Consider the following 14,390-nt stretch of genomic DNA (forward strand, 5'->3'; position numbering starts at 1 on the left):
CAAGATGTGAAACAGTTAAAGAAAAAGGGAAACTCAAGCTGCTGCTACACTTTATTTAATTTTTCTAAAATGAAGCACTATATTTTATTTTTAAATGCAGCCCGAGAAGAACACTATACATATCTACAGTATTATATATATCTGTATAGTTCAATGTTAAGTGACAATAAATATTGTCTAAATGTTTTTGAATTGTACTTTCTTGTTGTTGATGACGTGCAGACGTTGATACAGCTACGAGGCTACTACAATATATATCACATTAATTCATAACTCAAGTTAGACATTACGATGCTCCGGACCTTTGCTTGAAATGTTCTCTAACTGGACCTCTTAGAATTTTAATTGAATACCCCTGATTTAGAGTCTCAATATATGGTCGGTTTATCCAAATAAATTATTAATATTTTTTGGTAATTTGCTGAAACGTTGCAAATGCGAAGATGCCATTTTGCTTCGCCACCAGAAGCAAATGTTTTTTTCACTCCTTCGCTCGTATAGACAAGAAGTGAACGGGAGGCAAATGTTAATTTTGCACATATATGACTGTGCCCTTATTCTTTTGTGCCATAGAGCTCCATTGTTGTACAACAACACTAACACATCAATGACTCACACCACTGCATTCAATACAATGAACCTGAGCACTGTAATTTACCATGAGCCAATTCCACATTCAGCATCCTGGTGCTGCAAATACCAAAACACCTACTGGGAATTCAGAAAGTATTGAGAAAAACATTTCCACATTGTTGTTTATTTGGTGTTTTAATTGGTTTTGGTAACAACAAGAAATCTATTGAATAACACAAGCTTCATTCTTTAATCCTATTTCCTCTGTTGCATGCACTGCAGGTATATAGGACGTATAAAACCATTTTGAACCCACATGTTACTACTGTGAACAGATCTACTATACTGTACATCTTCTGAGCCACTGCTGCCAATGCATTCAATTCTAGACTTCAAGGTGTTTTTCTATTTTTCTGCAGGAGGAAAATATCTGGTAGTGTATCTTTCACCTTAGGGAGATATCATTGCTTTCATGTGAGGTTTTTTTCTGATGTGGAAAAATAGTCTCAATAGAAAATTCATCGGCATTGACAGGAAGCAAAAAAAGGACTCTTGCCTTAAAACCTGCTGCCATGACAGACCGCTGAACCTCTCCGGAGCCAAACAATCAGCTGCAAACAATGAGATTAAACCTGTAAATGTAGCACTCTGTCTCTCTCTAATAACATCTTTATAAGCACAATATTTCCCCTTATGTTCACTCAGACATTGCTTACTGTATGCCATATGTGTGGGATTTGTCCACAACAGCAAAAACAAAAAGTGCACCGTTTCACACTTGGGATTTCATTGTAATACAATGGTGGGTAAGTATAGAAAACAAACACAGCTCAAGCATATAAGAGCACTTTTATTTACTAAACTCGAGTCATGTAGAAATTTTCATTAGGATGTTCTATGATCTTTTCAAGATACAATCAAGGTGCGTGGAAATAATCTGCACACAAAAAGGCGGCAGATCATCCAAAAACAAAGGAAAACTCCTCAAGAAAGTTGTTTTTAAAACCCAACTTTAACAATATTAAAGAATTTAACAGCTTTGCTTTAAGCAGTTAAGCATGTTTTATCTCTTAAACTAACATACATCCAAGATAAGAATAAACATTGGAGTACAGTACAGATATGACATCAGTATCGATTGTATTGTCAGGCTTGGTAAGAGCTGGCCTTTTGTACAAATTGTACGACATGACTCAAGCCTTTTTTCTCAGCTAGCAACTACATGGACAGGTGTTTTATTCTAATCAGTGAAGTGTGTTATATGGATGATGTAGTTAACACATCTTCATCAGGAAACACATTTCCCTGTACTGAATCTAAAAACAGAATGTCCTAACATCTTGTCTCAACACCTCCTCATATTTTGGCACTTCGCCACATAGATGGTTGTTTCACTATGGCAACAGAGAAGCTTTGATACATACTTTGGAAAAAGTTATACCCTGCAGTTCCACTCTAATTGAAAAATCCAATTAGTATGAAATGGGTTGTGTTTTTTTTTCAATATGACGATCCTCCTACAACCATATTTGGGTGATGTAGGCCTTTGATCCTTTAATATCAGAAGTCACGATCCCAACCAGAGAACTCCTCTTCTGCCTTAGTCTGATCAAGAGGGAAACGATCAAAGTTGATATAGCAGGGGCCCTGAAAGAGGAAAAATGAATAGCTAATTAAAAATTGTGGATACATTTAATACACGGTCCTGTCAGTGTTGCTCCTGAGGGAGCAATACTGTTGTTTTTCCAAATGTAACTTTGATTGTTGCACATTTAGTAATGGATGTTTAATGTTATGAAGATTTGAAACCACATTTAAAAATGACCGCACAAAATCCTCTCAGAAGAGAAGCTATGTTCTTTGGTTCTTCTTTCTTTAAACCAAACCAAATGTAGTAGTCGCTGTTCACATAATAGTACAAAAATAAAAGAACTCAGCAAGTGGTTTGACTTGCCTTGCGTATGAGCCGGACTGTGGGTGCGTCGAGCTGACCCACACGCAGCTTGTGCCAGTTCATACTGCTGAACCACCTGAAGGGAGAGATGAGAGCGATTGCAGGTCAAACACACTGACACAAAGAATGGATTGTGACCGCTGAAAGCACCATGAATTTTACAGCACTTGCAAACTGCTATCTGATCCAAAAAAGATATTAGGCTTATGGCATTACAATGCAAACACGCAAAAAGCCGTTCAATCCATTTGTGAATTTTCACCCAAGGATATGTTGCCATGGTTACCTGTGATGCCGGACATCTTTGATTCCATTCTTGGTGTTTCCTAACCTCTGACCCGGCCGAGGTCTGCAAACAAAAACACGAAACATCATTCAGACAGACGAGATTTACACCCAAAGATTCCATTTTTAAATGTTTCATATTGCAAGTGCATATTATGATCAAAATGTATTACTTCATAGATATGTTACATAATTCATGTTCTTCACAGGGTGTACTTGTTCAATGCTCAAACCTTCATAATAATATTCACATACATATGACATTTCATAAGAGGCAACACATTGAGTTTATTTTGAATATGATACAGGAGCATTATCAGGATGTGAAATTGAAATCATGCAATCGATATATTCTTCTCACCTGCACATTTTGCTAATAATGGACTTGGATGCCTCACTCAGGTAAGGTGGATACTTGATCACCCCGTCCAAAATCTTAGCGTAAATCTTCTGAGGCTCTGAACTTGAAAAGGGAGGGCTGACGAGTTGAAAAGAGAGAAGAGTGATTTTAATCTTTCCACAGACTGATGTAAAAAAAACAGAAAAACAGTTGTTGTTGGGTAACATGAACCTGCAGATACTGGATTGTGCTGATGCCAGTCTTATTTCCCTGCTGCCATCTACTGGTTAATAGATGTGCTGCGACATAAAACCATTCCTTTGCTTAAAAATGTCATTTATTAATAAAAGCTTGCTTGATATGAACCATACAGGACAGCAGAAATGATTGCTTCCAAATAAGGGCAGGTGAATTAGTATTACCTTCCCACCAATAGCTCATAGATCAGGATGCCAAGGGACCAAAAGTCAACTGCAAAGTCATGTCCCTGGTTCTTGATGATCTCTGGGGCCATGTACTCAGGAGTTCCTACAAATGAGTAGGTTTTCTCACCACGCACCAACTCCTTGGCAAAACCAAAGTCCACCTGTAGAGACACACACACACACACACACATGCAAAGACACATTGTCATTTACATACCAGCCGCTGGGTGCAGCATTAAGTAATCAAGTTAGTATTGGCACAATTTCAATGTGATTTAACTTTAATAATGCAAGTGTTGATCTAATGAAGCTCAGCGTACGTTCAATAAGGAAGACTACCTCTGTGCTTTATTTGTTCTCTATTATCTCTCTCACTCCTCCAGCTGCTTCTAATCAGCTGACTGTGGGCGTCCACTCTTTAGGTTAATCAACTAGATTGGCTGTTGTCAAACTTTAAATCTGTTCTCCTATCTGCTGCCGTCAGCTGCCATTTCAGGCGATATCGTTGAGGCCCTTCACCACCCCGTTCCCCTCCAGTGATCATATCCAGCGCCCAGGTTGAGCTCGTCAGAAGTCCACTCTTCATCAAATCCAGATCTTCTGCATTCTCTTCATCTCATCAACATAACCACCGGTGTCTCTACCAGGGGGGTTTCTTATGTTACTCACGGCTTCACCTCCCGCTAAAATATATGATATCACGATGGAGTCTAATCGCCGAAGACTTTTCACATTTCTCATCATCTTGTGCACGCATCAATACATTTCCGTTCACTAAGAAACAAGTCTGCCCTGATTGAACTGATATAATAACAAAGAGATGTTAGAAAGGATAATACAAGACATCTAATATCCTAAAGTTAACAAAATAAAAAAAACTAATAATAAAGTAAAAAGATGTGCGTAATATCGTTATTCTCTAAATAACAACACAAAAAAACAACTAGTGAGCTTAAAGAGCACAGATATGGACACACATTCACAGATAAGTACTGACCAGTTTGACGTAGCCCTTTACGTCCAGCATCAGGTTCTCGGGCTTCAGGTCTCTGTACATGATATTCTTCTTATGGAGGTAGGCGTAGGCCTCCACCACACAGGCAGTGCAGAACACAGCGATGGGCTCGTCAAAACGCCCTCTGGAAATCCCAGAGACATGACAAAGGTTCAAACAGATCTCCAACAACTTTCTCCTGTGCTCGCTTTAATTTGCTTTGAAACTCATTTATTACCTTCCATGACTTTCTATCACAGATATTTTCATTTTGTCTGGACACCAACAGCTCTGAAGGACTGAAGTTTCATTTCATTGTGGGCACTATTGATTGCTGTGGGTAACAGCGTCAGCTGTATTTGTCTGTGTGAGATACTGGCAGCTACTGTAGGTGCAACTTCAGTGTTGATCTCAAGATGTAAAAATAGCAACAAATTTCGTTCCCTACGACTAAAACCATCACAGATTTTGCAGCGATGCTCGAATAAAACGTCCTATTGGTTAACACTGAGGTGAACTGATTGGTTCCACCTTGTGTAACATGCACCCCAATATTCAGCTTGAACAGACAAACATCTAAATGAAGAAATGAGTTGTGTGTTTTCTCACACTTCTTTGAGTTTGGTCCAGATCTCTCCCCCAACACAGAACTCCATGACCATGTAGATGTATCGTGCGTCTTTAAAAGCTGCATGAAGCCTGCAGAGAGAGAATGGAAAAGCAGGATTAAAAACCAACTAACACCTTCTCTTCTCTGTGCATTAAACTGAACGTGTCTGTGATCTCAGATACCTGACGATGAAGTCACACTGGGTGGCTTTAAGGATCTTTTTCTCAAACAGCATGTGCTCCTCCTGTCTCTTGGCAACAATGTGCTTCTTGCTGACTCGCTTCATGGCGTAATATTTCCCATGATTCACTGTGGTCATCTTAGAATGACAACAACAAAGCAAAGATCATCACTGAACTATTAGTGATATATAGTTTCTATACTTACAATTTACAATAGTACACAATGTTTGTGATAAACTAGTGTTTAGATGGCAAAAATCATCTTAACCCAAGTTAAACCCCAACAACCACAGTTTGTAGAAGCGCAGTTTACCTGATAGGTACAGAGAAAGAAATTTAACTTAATATATTTAAAGGTTGATAGTTTTCTATGCATACTATAGGCTAGTATTGGTAGTTTCCTAATGCAACTGCCTGCATACTCTGGCTTTGTTAAGGCCCTGTCACACATATCCCTATGGCAGAAACGTATGCTGGCGTATACGAAATATCGGCAATACGTTGATATAAATTAAGGGTAAGTTGTGATCGTTTGAAGGACGCAGACGATACGCCGAACACGCCAGACATAAGACCCTGTCACACAGCTCCGTATGGCAGAAACGTATACCGGTGTATATGAAAAGTAGCTCAAAATTTGTCAGAGGTCAAATACGTCCAACTTTTCCACAGCGGTGTTGTAGCTGACGTATACATAACGAATATATAACGAATTATTATACGTATGTGAAACATATTGATAGCGTATCACTTACTTATACAAAACGTATCAGAGCGTCTGGACAACGGAGCTGGAAAAGTGCCATCTGGTTCACGTCATGCTGATGCTGGAGAATGGCTAACATGCTGAACGCTAGCTGTACTGTAGAAACACGTTTAATAAGTTACTCCATCGTCAGGCATCATCTTAACATAGGGTAGGAATAGGTTATCCACTCGTTATCAATAAACTGGCTGTAGGATTCACCGTCAGTGGACGTAGCCTATATCTAACGTTCCTCTAATGTAGTCACGTAGGTATTTACGTACTATATTCACGTACTGTATTTACGTAGGTAAGTATTCACGTACTATATTTCCGAAGGTAAATATTCACATACGTATTCCGTATTCACGTATGTCTAACGTAACGTAACGTCTGCATATCTTATGAAGCACACGTCGGGTACGTCCGGTAATTTTGAACATGCTCAAAACATCAGCGTTCAACAACGCACCCCAGCGTAACACAGTGAGCTCTTAACGAATACTACTTATACCTTACCTTATATCAACGTACACCAGCGTGTTGCCAATATTTTGTATACACCATATTGTTGTATACGTTATGCATTTGTTGGACATTCGTCTGATACATTTTGTATAAGTAAGTGATGCGATATCAATAGGTTAGACATGCGTATCTGTATATGTTCACTTTTCCGATCCGATGAAAAGTTGGACGTATTTGGACTCTGACAAAGTTTCATATACGCCGGCATACGTTTCTGCCATACGGTTATGTGTGACAGGATCTTTAGGGACTGAATGAAAGTTATTAGAGAGGAGAGGGGCTCGGAATATGGAAAGTTTTTTCTGTCTAAATCTTTTGAGGTGTCTTTTTCTCATCCTTGATTAGTTTTTTAAATGTCATTCTTCCTGAAACTCATTTATATTTGCCATATTGAGGTATTAGGGGGAGGGTATTGAACTTGTTAAGGCGAGAGTCTTAGGACAATATAAATAACACAAGGAAGGGCCTTGCTTTTCAATAAAATAAATTTTTTAGACTGCCACTCAATCAGCTTATTTTTTATTTTTACCTTTATTTTACCAGATATAAGATATTGAGATTAAAAATCTCTTTTTCAAGAGAGTCCTGGACGAGATAGGCAGCAGCACAGTTACAGACAAATCAAAAACAGTCACCATCACAACACAATCACAATCATAACATTAACCAAAGCATTTACAGACACAGCGTTCTGCTTCAATGTCATTAAGAGTCGCTTTAAGTCTGTTCAGAGAGACCAGCTCTCTGAGTTTCAGCTCATTTTGCAGCTGGTTCCAAGCAAATAGTAGTTATCAGTGATTACCTCTATTATTCTAAAACATCAGATGGGCCATACTGCACCGATTACGTTATAAAAGTGAAACTTCAAAAACAACACATTGCAACATGTTGCAAAACTAAATGAAATGAACAAAACTACTCGGTTTGAATTTAGGAAAAGATCTGGGTCTGGGTTAATCGCCCCCAACCTCCACCGGTTGAGGAGTTTCTCAGTACATCACCTGACTTCCGCATTTTCTCTTTTATGGTTTTGAATAAGAGAACTAACACATTTTACAATACAGCAAATGTTGAAACAGTGTTTATGAAAGACAAATACACTCACCAGCGCAACACGGCCAAACCCTCCGACTCCAAGCGTGACAGGGTCTCCTTGATAGCGTCCCTCCTGGTACTGCACAGAGACCAAGTCCTTAAATCTCAACGTGGAGCTGGTACTGACACAGACAGATAACTTTTAACTTATGCTATTTCATCTCAAGGAACTAATTTGTTGGATTCATGATAGTGGGATATCTTTCAGCCTGACTTCATCCATCAAATCTTATCATCTTCTACAACTACTCACCTCGACTTTTGTGGCGGTTGTACCTCCTGCAGCACTTTGGAGCTGAGAGTAAAAACCAAATGAATCAGGACAGTCTGTTAGTCCTTTACACATCACACCACTCTCAGCAAGATGGTGGGAAAAGGTTCAAATGAAAATTGTTCTGCCGTACGTACTCGTCAAACAGCTCCAGGTGTTCTATGGGAATTGTCTCTTCGAATACCCTGAAGGAGCAACATTGTTAGACAAACTGCATCAACCAGAAAAGTACACTATAGAAAGTAAACACGGAGCAAACAAGGCAACAGTGACGGAGAACAAATACACTCGAGGAACTCTTTCAAAGATCTTTCTCTCGAGGAGCAACAGCCTGACCGAACAGGAGCATCAATTAAATGTCAAGTCAGACTCACTCCTTGTCAATGGAGAAGCAGGTCACAGGGCCATCAGCACTGCAAGTGGCAGTTCTCAACACTTCCCTGCAAGAGGAAAAACATTTCACATGTGAACTCAGAAGAACTGTATTTCATTACGGTACATATACATTTGTCAACACCTCTGTGTGAATGTTATGTGTCAGAAATGTGATGAAACTTTGTGTTTGCCCCTGAAATCAATGACATCTTACAGGTTTAAGGTTTTGTTTTGCTGCAACAGGACTAACATCATTAATATATGTGGACAGTAACTTCAAAGAGAGTGAGGAAGTGTTACATATTTATCAATTCATTGATCTTTATGCACAAATAAACACAAATCTGCATCTGAACAACCTCCCAATAAAACAACTAAGGTGCTGTCTTACTACAATTTCACCCTTGTATGTAATCAAACCAATAGGTTATTACACTGTAGATTACATACAATATCTTAACATTATCATTTGCTAAATGTTTTGGATTTTCTACTCCAACTTGCATGATTTTAATATCAACATAACTGAGTAATTAGAAACTTTCAGGGTTCTTCTAAACACAACAATTTTCACATTTACAGGATAATGGTCAGGTTGTAAAAAGCCATAATGTCAGAGATGATGGCAGCCAAACGAAGGTGCACACACCGAGCGGCGGGTGTTGCATAAGGCTTCAAGAAATGCCCTGAGGCACATGTTGTGTTGCCATGGTTACCGTATGAGGGCCTGTTCTCCGAAATGCTCCCCTTTTCCCATCCTGCGAATCTGCTTCTGTTGCCCATTCACGTTCTTAGTCACCAGGACCTGAGGGGGAAACGCACGAGCAGAGATAATAAGTGCATATGGATACAGAATAAGATAATAATAAGAACATTTAAAGATGCGTTTACGTGCACACAATATGACACCGTAGTACCTCTCCTTTGAGGATGATGTAGAATGTGTTTGCTTCTGCTCCTTCTCGAACTATAACATCTTTGTCCTGGTACCTCACCTGAAGAAGACGAGACAAACATGATTAGAATGATAACAGTTATTTCCATAAACTGTATCAAATGTGTTGAAAATAATGTATGTGATTTACAGGACAACAAAACCACAAATATTACACCAAGAGCCTTGAAAATGCAATCTTTCCAGGCTCCTGAGTTTTAAATGATGTCTGAATTTCAGGAACTAAAGAAATATCCTTGTGTTGAACTTAATAACCATCTATTTCTGAGTTTATCATCAAAAACAGATGTTTTCAAATGTCTTTTATTAACTCATCAAAACTGGATTTCTACTGTGTTTTCACATGAGTAACAGTCAAAGTACACACCTCTTCCATAGAATCAAGGATTTTAGACAACTGGACATTATTCAGGTCCTTCAGAGTATGTGACCTGTGAGCATATAGAAAACATAGCAGCAGAGTTAGAAATAGCTGTTGTATAATCCATTAAGCCATGAAATCAACTGTGTGTGACAAGAGGAAACCATCAAATCGAACAGGATGTTAAAGGTGCAGTGTGTAGGATTTAGTGGCATCTAGTGGTGAGGTTGCAGATTGCAACCTACTGAATACCCCTCCGCTCATCCCACCCTTTCCAAGAGTGTAGAGAACCTATGGTGGCCTTCAGGTAACATAAAAAGTGAAAGGCCCTCTCTAGAGCTTGTTTGGTTTGTCCATTCTGGGCTACTGTAGAAACATGGCGGACTCTTGGAAAGGGACCCACTCCCTATGAAGGGCTCATGCTAAGCTAACAAAAACGCCTTAATGATAATACACTAATGAAAACACAGTTATGAACTATATATTCAATTTCTTCTAATAGATCCCGCTAAATACAACACGCTGGTCCTTTAAATGTTGCATTTGCTGCAGAGTTAACAAACTCACGTCTTCAGGAAGCCCATGAGCTGCTCTCGTTTCTTCTTGGACTTGTTGGTTATGATCGTCCTGTAGGTTTGTCGCTCCATGCACCACAGACGCACTAATGTCTTTGCTGCAACAAGTAAAAATGATGAAAAATTAAAACTGCAAAGTCCGGCTTTCCTATCATTAAAAAAAAAAGAGTACAAGGGGCCGTTGTGGACTCAAATGAAAGAAATCTGAAACCACACAGACACACAAATAACCCCATGGTAACACAACAAGACATAATTGCTATTTACACCTACAGTATGAAGATAAACAATCCCATCGTTATATCTGTATGTACTCTCAAGAGTCTTATTTACAAGGACTGACCTTTGACTGTTGCTGTGCGTTTGCAGTTGTACAAGATGGCCAGCTCCCCGAACACATCACCAGTGGTGAGGCTGCGGAGGTTACGGCCTGCCTGGGTTACAAGGAGCTCGCCAGCTAACATGTGGAGGGAAAAGAAAAACAGAAAAACACCATTATAGAGAAATATGTTTAACTTTCAACATATAATATTATATTGATTGTTTTTTTAAATAAGGGGTTTTCAAATCAACACAGAGCCTAAGAAGATAAATTAAAAACATTAGAACTTGTCCCCACCTGCTACTATGTACATGCTGTCTCCTTCAGAGCCCTCTTTAATGATGTCTTCCCCCGGTTTGAAGCTAGATACTGCCAAGAGATCCACCATCATGGCTGTTTGCTCATCGTCGAGGCGGCTCAGGAAGTCATTCTTCTGGATGGCTTTGACGATCAGATTTGTCTCGCTGATGATGGGAGGTGAGAGAAGTCATCTTGAGCTAAGGTCATTTACATCTCGGGCAGCTCCCACGCAACATGCAAACCCATCCTACAATACTTGTTGGTGTTTAACGTGTGCGCTAGAGACGATTAGATCGGATTTGCAACTAATGATAAACTAAGAAATCCTGTGTAGTCTTACTTAAACGGGATTTTCTGTCGTCATCTGTACAAATTACCAACCTGACAGTTTTCTTGACCCTCTTGCGTGTAATCTCCAGGGTCTCTGGGATTGGTTCGGAGGCAATGACTGCCGCACGGCTCTTCCTGACCTCCGGTTTAATGTCATTACCGCTCTGAGAGGGAAAGTCTGAGACAGGAAAACAGAGGAACGCGAAGGGAGGTTTAACTACTGTAAATGGCTGCAGCTGAATGTTGAATCAAAGGTCACCTCGACTGTGTGTGTTTGTGTGTGAGTGTATGTATCTCTGCCCATGTTGGCCTCTTACCCAGATCACTATATTGACTGTCCAGCTCCTGCAAAAGTGTTTCTTTCTCCTGCAGTCGTTGTTCTATGAGGGTAATAGCAGAAACGCGTTCAATGTACATAACATCACAAGGAACTTGCTGCTATAGTGCATGTGCATTCATTTTCTTAACATAAACATATTTCATGACGATGTCTATAATCTGTGACCAAGATATGTACCGAACAGGACATTTATGGCTGTAAAATACATTGTCAGTGCTCTTTGGTGCCAATAAACAGCACTAAAATATATGTATTGTTATCACATTTCAGTTCCTTAGAAACATGCATTAAAGAGTAACAAGGTGAACATACCTTCATCTCTCTCACTATAGTACTTACTATATCACAGCTGAGTGTGGACCACACCCAGCTGTGATGTTGGGTGTGGTTTAATGTGAAGTTACTCTTTAATGTGATATAGTTATGATTTTACTCACCCAGGTCTTTGTTTTGCCTCTGCAGCTCCTGGTTGATCATACATTGTTTTTCTAGCTGCTGCTTTAGCTCCTCCAGTTGCTTCTCCATGACTACGAGGTGGGAAAAACACAAAGAAATAAAGATTTATGGGAGGAATCGTGAAGATAAACTGCAGCACAATCAAGCAGGTGAGTATTAGTTAAGCATCTGAGCACAGACGTAAAATACAGTACCAGACATGCTCATATGTGCGGAGACTCACACACACAAAGCCCCAGATATCATATTTCAACTGTATGTAACTATACTGATGCCTTTTTCACACGTCACTGAACTCCACTCCACCTTCTGCACACAGCGAGAGCCCCGCTGAATAATGCAGACTAATGATGGACAGTCAACAGGGTGCTTTCAGAACGCTGTCACACCCTGCCAGCTTGTGCTAAAGATCTGTTACTGTACCTGATAGCGGCACAGAGCCTGTCAAAAATAATGCAAAAAAAGGTCCTTATTAGCTCACTTATTATATAGGCTGTATGCTCATATTTCTTTATTCTCTCTGCTTAACAACCTCTGCTGTTTAATTAAGTGTGAATCAATGAATTGACACAGATCTGCTGCGGGTGATAAGTTAACCACACACCAGATATCACCATGTTTGTGTCATGCAGGGGATCTGTATACAAAATAACTGATAACGAGGCTCCACTGTTTTCATTTAGTTGTCAATGGAAAGATGTTTAAGTCTCTATTGACATGACAAACATTACAATCACAAGGTTACCGGATTAATATCCTAAACACACACTTCCTTTTCAGTAAAGCCCGAGGTGGACGTGCTGACCACGTGACCCCCCCCCCCCCCCCCTCCCCCGTTACAGCTGCCTCACCCTGAACATTGGACAGCTCTGAGATTAGACATGATGTTAAAGCAAATCGTAAAATCACTGAGCAATAGCTCAACAAACTGTGACGGGGAAAATAGGCTCCTATTCCACTATTAAATATGTGATTGTTTTTCTTTGATGCAAGTCCAGACACACACACACGCGCGCGCGCACACACACACACACGCACGCGCGCGCGCACACACACACACACACACACACACACACGGAGCTGTGGACAAACAGCATTTGTAAGATTTCTAGGAACTTGCAGCTATAAAGAAAGATAACTGGGATTATATCCTTTAGTGCCTGCTGGTCAACATTTAATGAAGTAAAAAGCCACTCACACTTAGTTTCACTCTTTCAGCCCGGGGCCACTAGAAACAGTGATCCCATAAATAGCTGCATGCTGTTGGTTGTGCATTGGCTGTTTTATCCTTTTATTTAGGTGAAGCAATGGCCAAAAAATACTGGAATATCTTTGGAAGTTTGTAACAATAATCTTCGGGGGCCAACAACGTTCACAGAAGCAATGATTCACCCAGTAAATTATTTAGGGAGAGAACGGGAAATTAGCAACAAATACAACAAGTGATATTTCTGTGTGCTTGCCAGCTGCTCAGGAGGAGCATGATGCTGGAGTAATCACTATTATACTTATACAAGCAGCATACTGTACCAAGTGTAACTACAGCTGGATTCTCATAACATGCTCTGTCATGGAAACCTAGAGAGAGCGTGTGTCTAGTCTGCCGGTGTGTGTGTTTAAGACAGACTGGGCTTTCTGGCAGGTCATCATCTTTTTACTTAATGAAATTGTGTTGGCAACAACTGTAGCACCTCAATGAGTTTAGTCATGAAATAAAGGTGCATTTCGCTGTTTTACAAGCCTGTAAAATTTCAAATATGCACTTCTTAAGCCACTTGATGAAAACATGCAACTCACCTGCAGGCTGTGTGTGGATCAGGAGAATAGATGAAAGTCTATCCAGCCTATAAAGGCCACATGGATCATAGGAGCCAAATAATCAACCTGAACGGCGTTCAAGATCCACTCTCAGCTGTAGAGAAGTAGTCACTGTGTTTGTTCAATTTCTGCCTAACCCCCAGACACACCTGAGCAGATACAAACATGTAGCATGACAAACTCTCGAGCATTACTTCTCCTTCTTCTTCTTCTTCTTCTTCTTCTTCTTCTTCTTCTTCTTCTTCTTCTTCTTCTTCTTCTTCTTCTTCTTCTTCGTCTCAGCTTACATTGCCATATCTGCTCTTCACTATTTTTACTTCTTTCCGTCTCTCTCTTTCTCTCTTTCTCTCTCTCTCTCTCTTTATCTCTCTCTCTCTTTCCCAATCTGTCAATCTCAGCAGCTCTGGTGTTGAATCATTAACGATAACCCGAGGCTCCTCCCACCACAGCAGGTAGAGGTATAGGGCAGGAGGAAGAGGAGGAGGAGGATGGACTGGAGACAAAGCTAAAGTCAGGGTGTAAAGAACACATGGTCAGCTGATAAAATGCAAGAAGA

At 40.0% G+C, this 14,390-nt stretch overlaps 1 protein-coding gene across 1 annotated transcript; it reads right to left on the minus strand.

Annotated features, from left to right (window-relative positions):
- Positions 1-852: 852 nt before the first annotated feature.
- prkg3 (protein kinase cGMP-dependent 3) lies at positions 853-14,154 on the minus strand. The gene is made up of 22 exons (XM_029425439.1): positions 13,814-14,154; positions 11,998-12,087; positions 11,538-11,600; positions 11,272-11,398; positions 10,888-11,054; positions 10,612-10,725; positions 10,261-10,366; positions 9,700-9,763; positions 9,295-9,372; positions 9,094-9,182; positions 8,377-8,442; positions 8,140-8,187; positions 7,985-8,026; positions 7,742-7,853; positions 5,364-5,500; positions 5,181-5,270; positions 4,575-4,716; positions 3,575-3,738; positions 3,174-3,290; positions 2,814-2,876; positions 2,528-2,603; positions 853-2,220 (listed from the first exon to the last, which is right to left on the minus strand). The coding sequence occupies exons 2-22, from the start codon at positions 12,083-12,085 to the stop codon at positions 2,134-2,136; spliced, it is 2,040 nt and encodes a 679-aa protein (XP_029281299.1). The 5' UTR covers positions 12,086-12,087; positions 13,814-14,154; the 3' UTR covers positions 853-2,133.
- Between the last annotated feature and the right edge of the window lie 236 nt (positions 14,155-14,390).

The sequence above is a fragment of the Cottoperca gobio genome, chromosome 24 (assembly GCF_900634415.1).
Source record: "Cottoperca gobio chromosome 24, fCotGob3.1, whole genome shotgun sequence".
Lineage (NCBI taxonomy): Eukaryota > Metazoa > Chordata > Actinopteri > Perciformes > Bovichtidae > Cottoperca > Cottoperca gobio.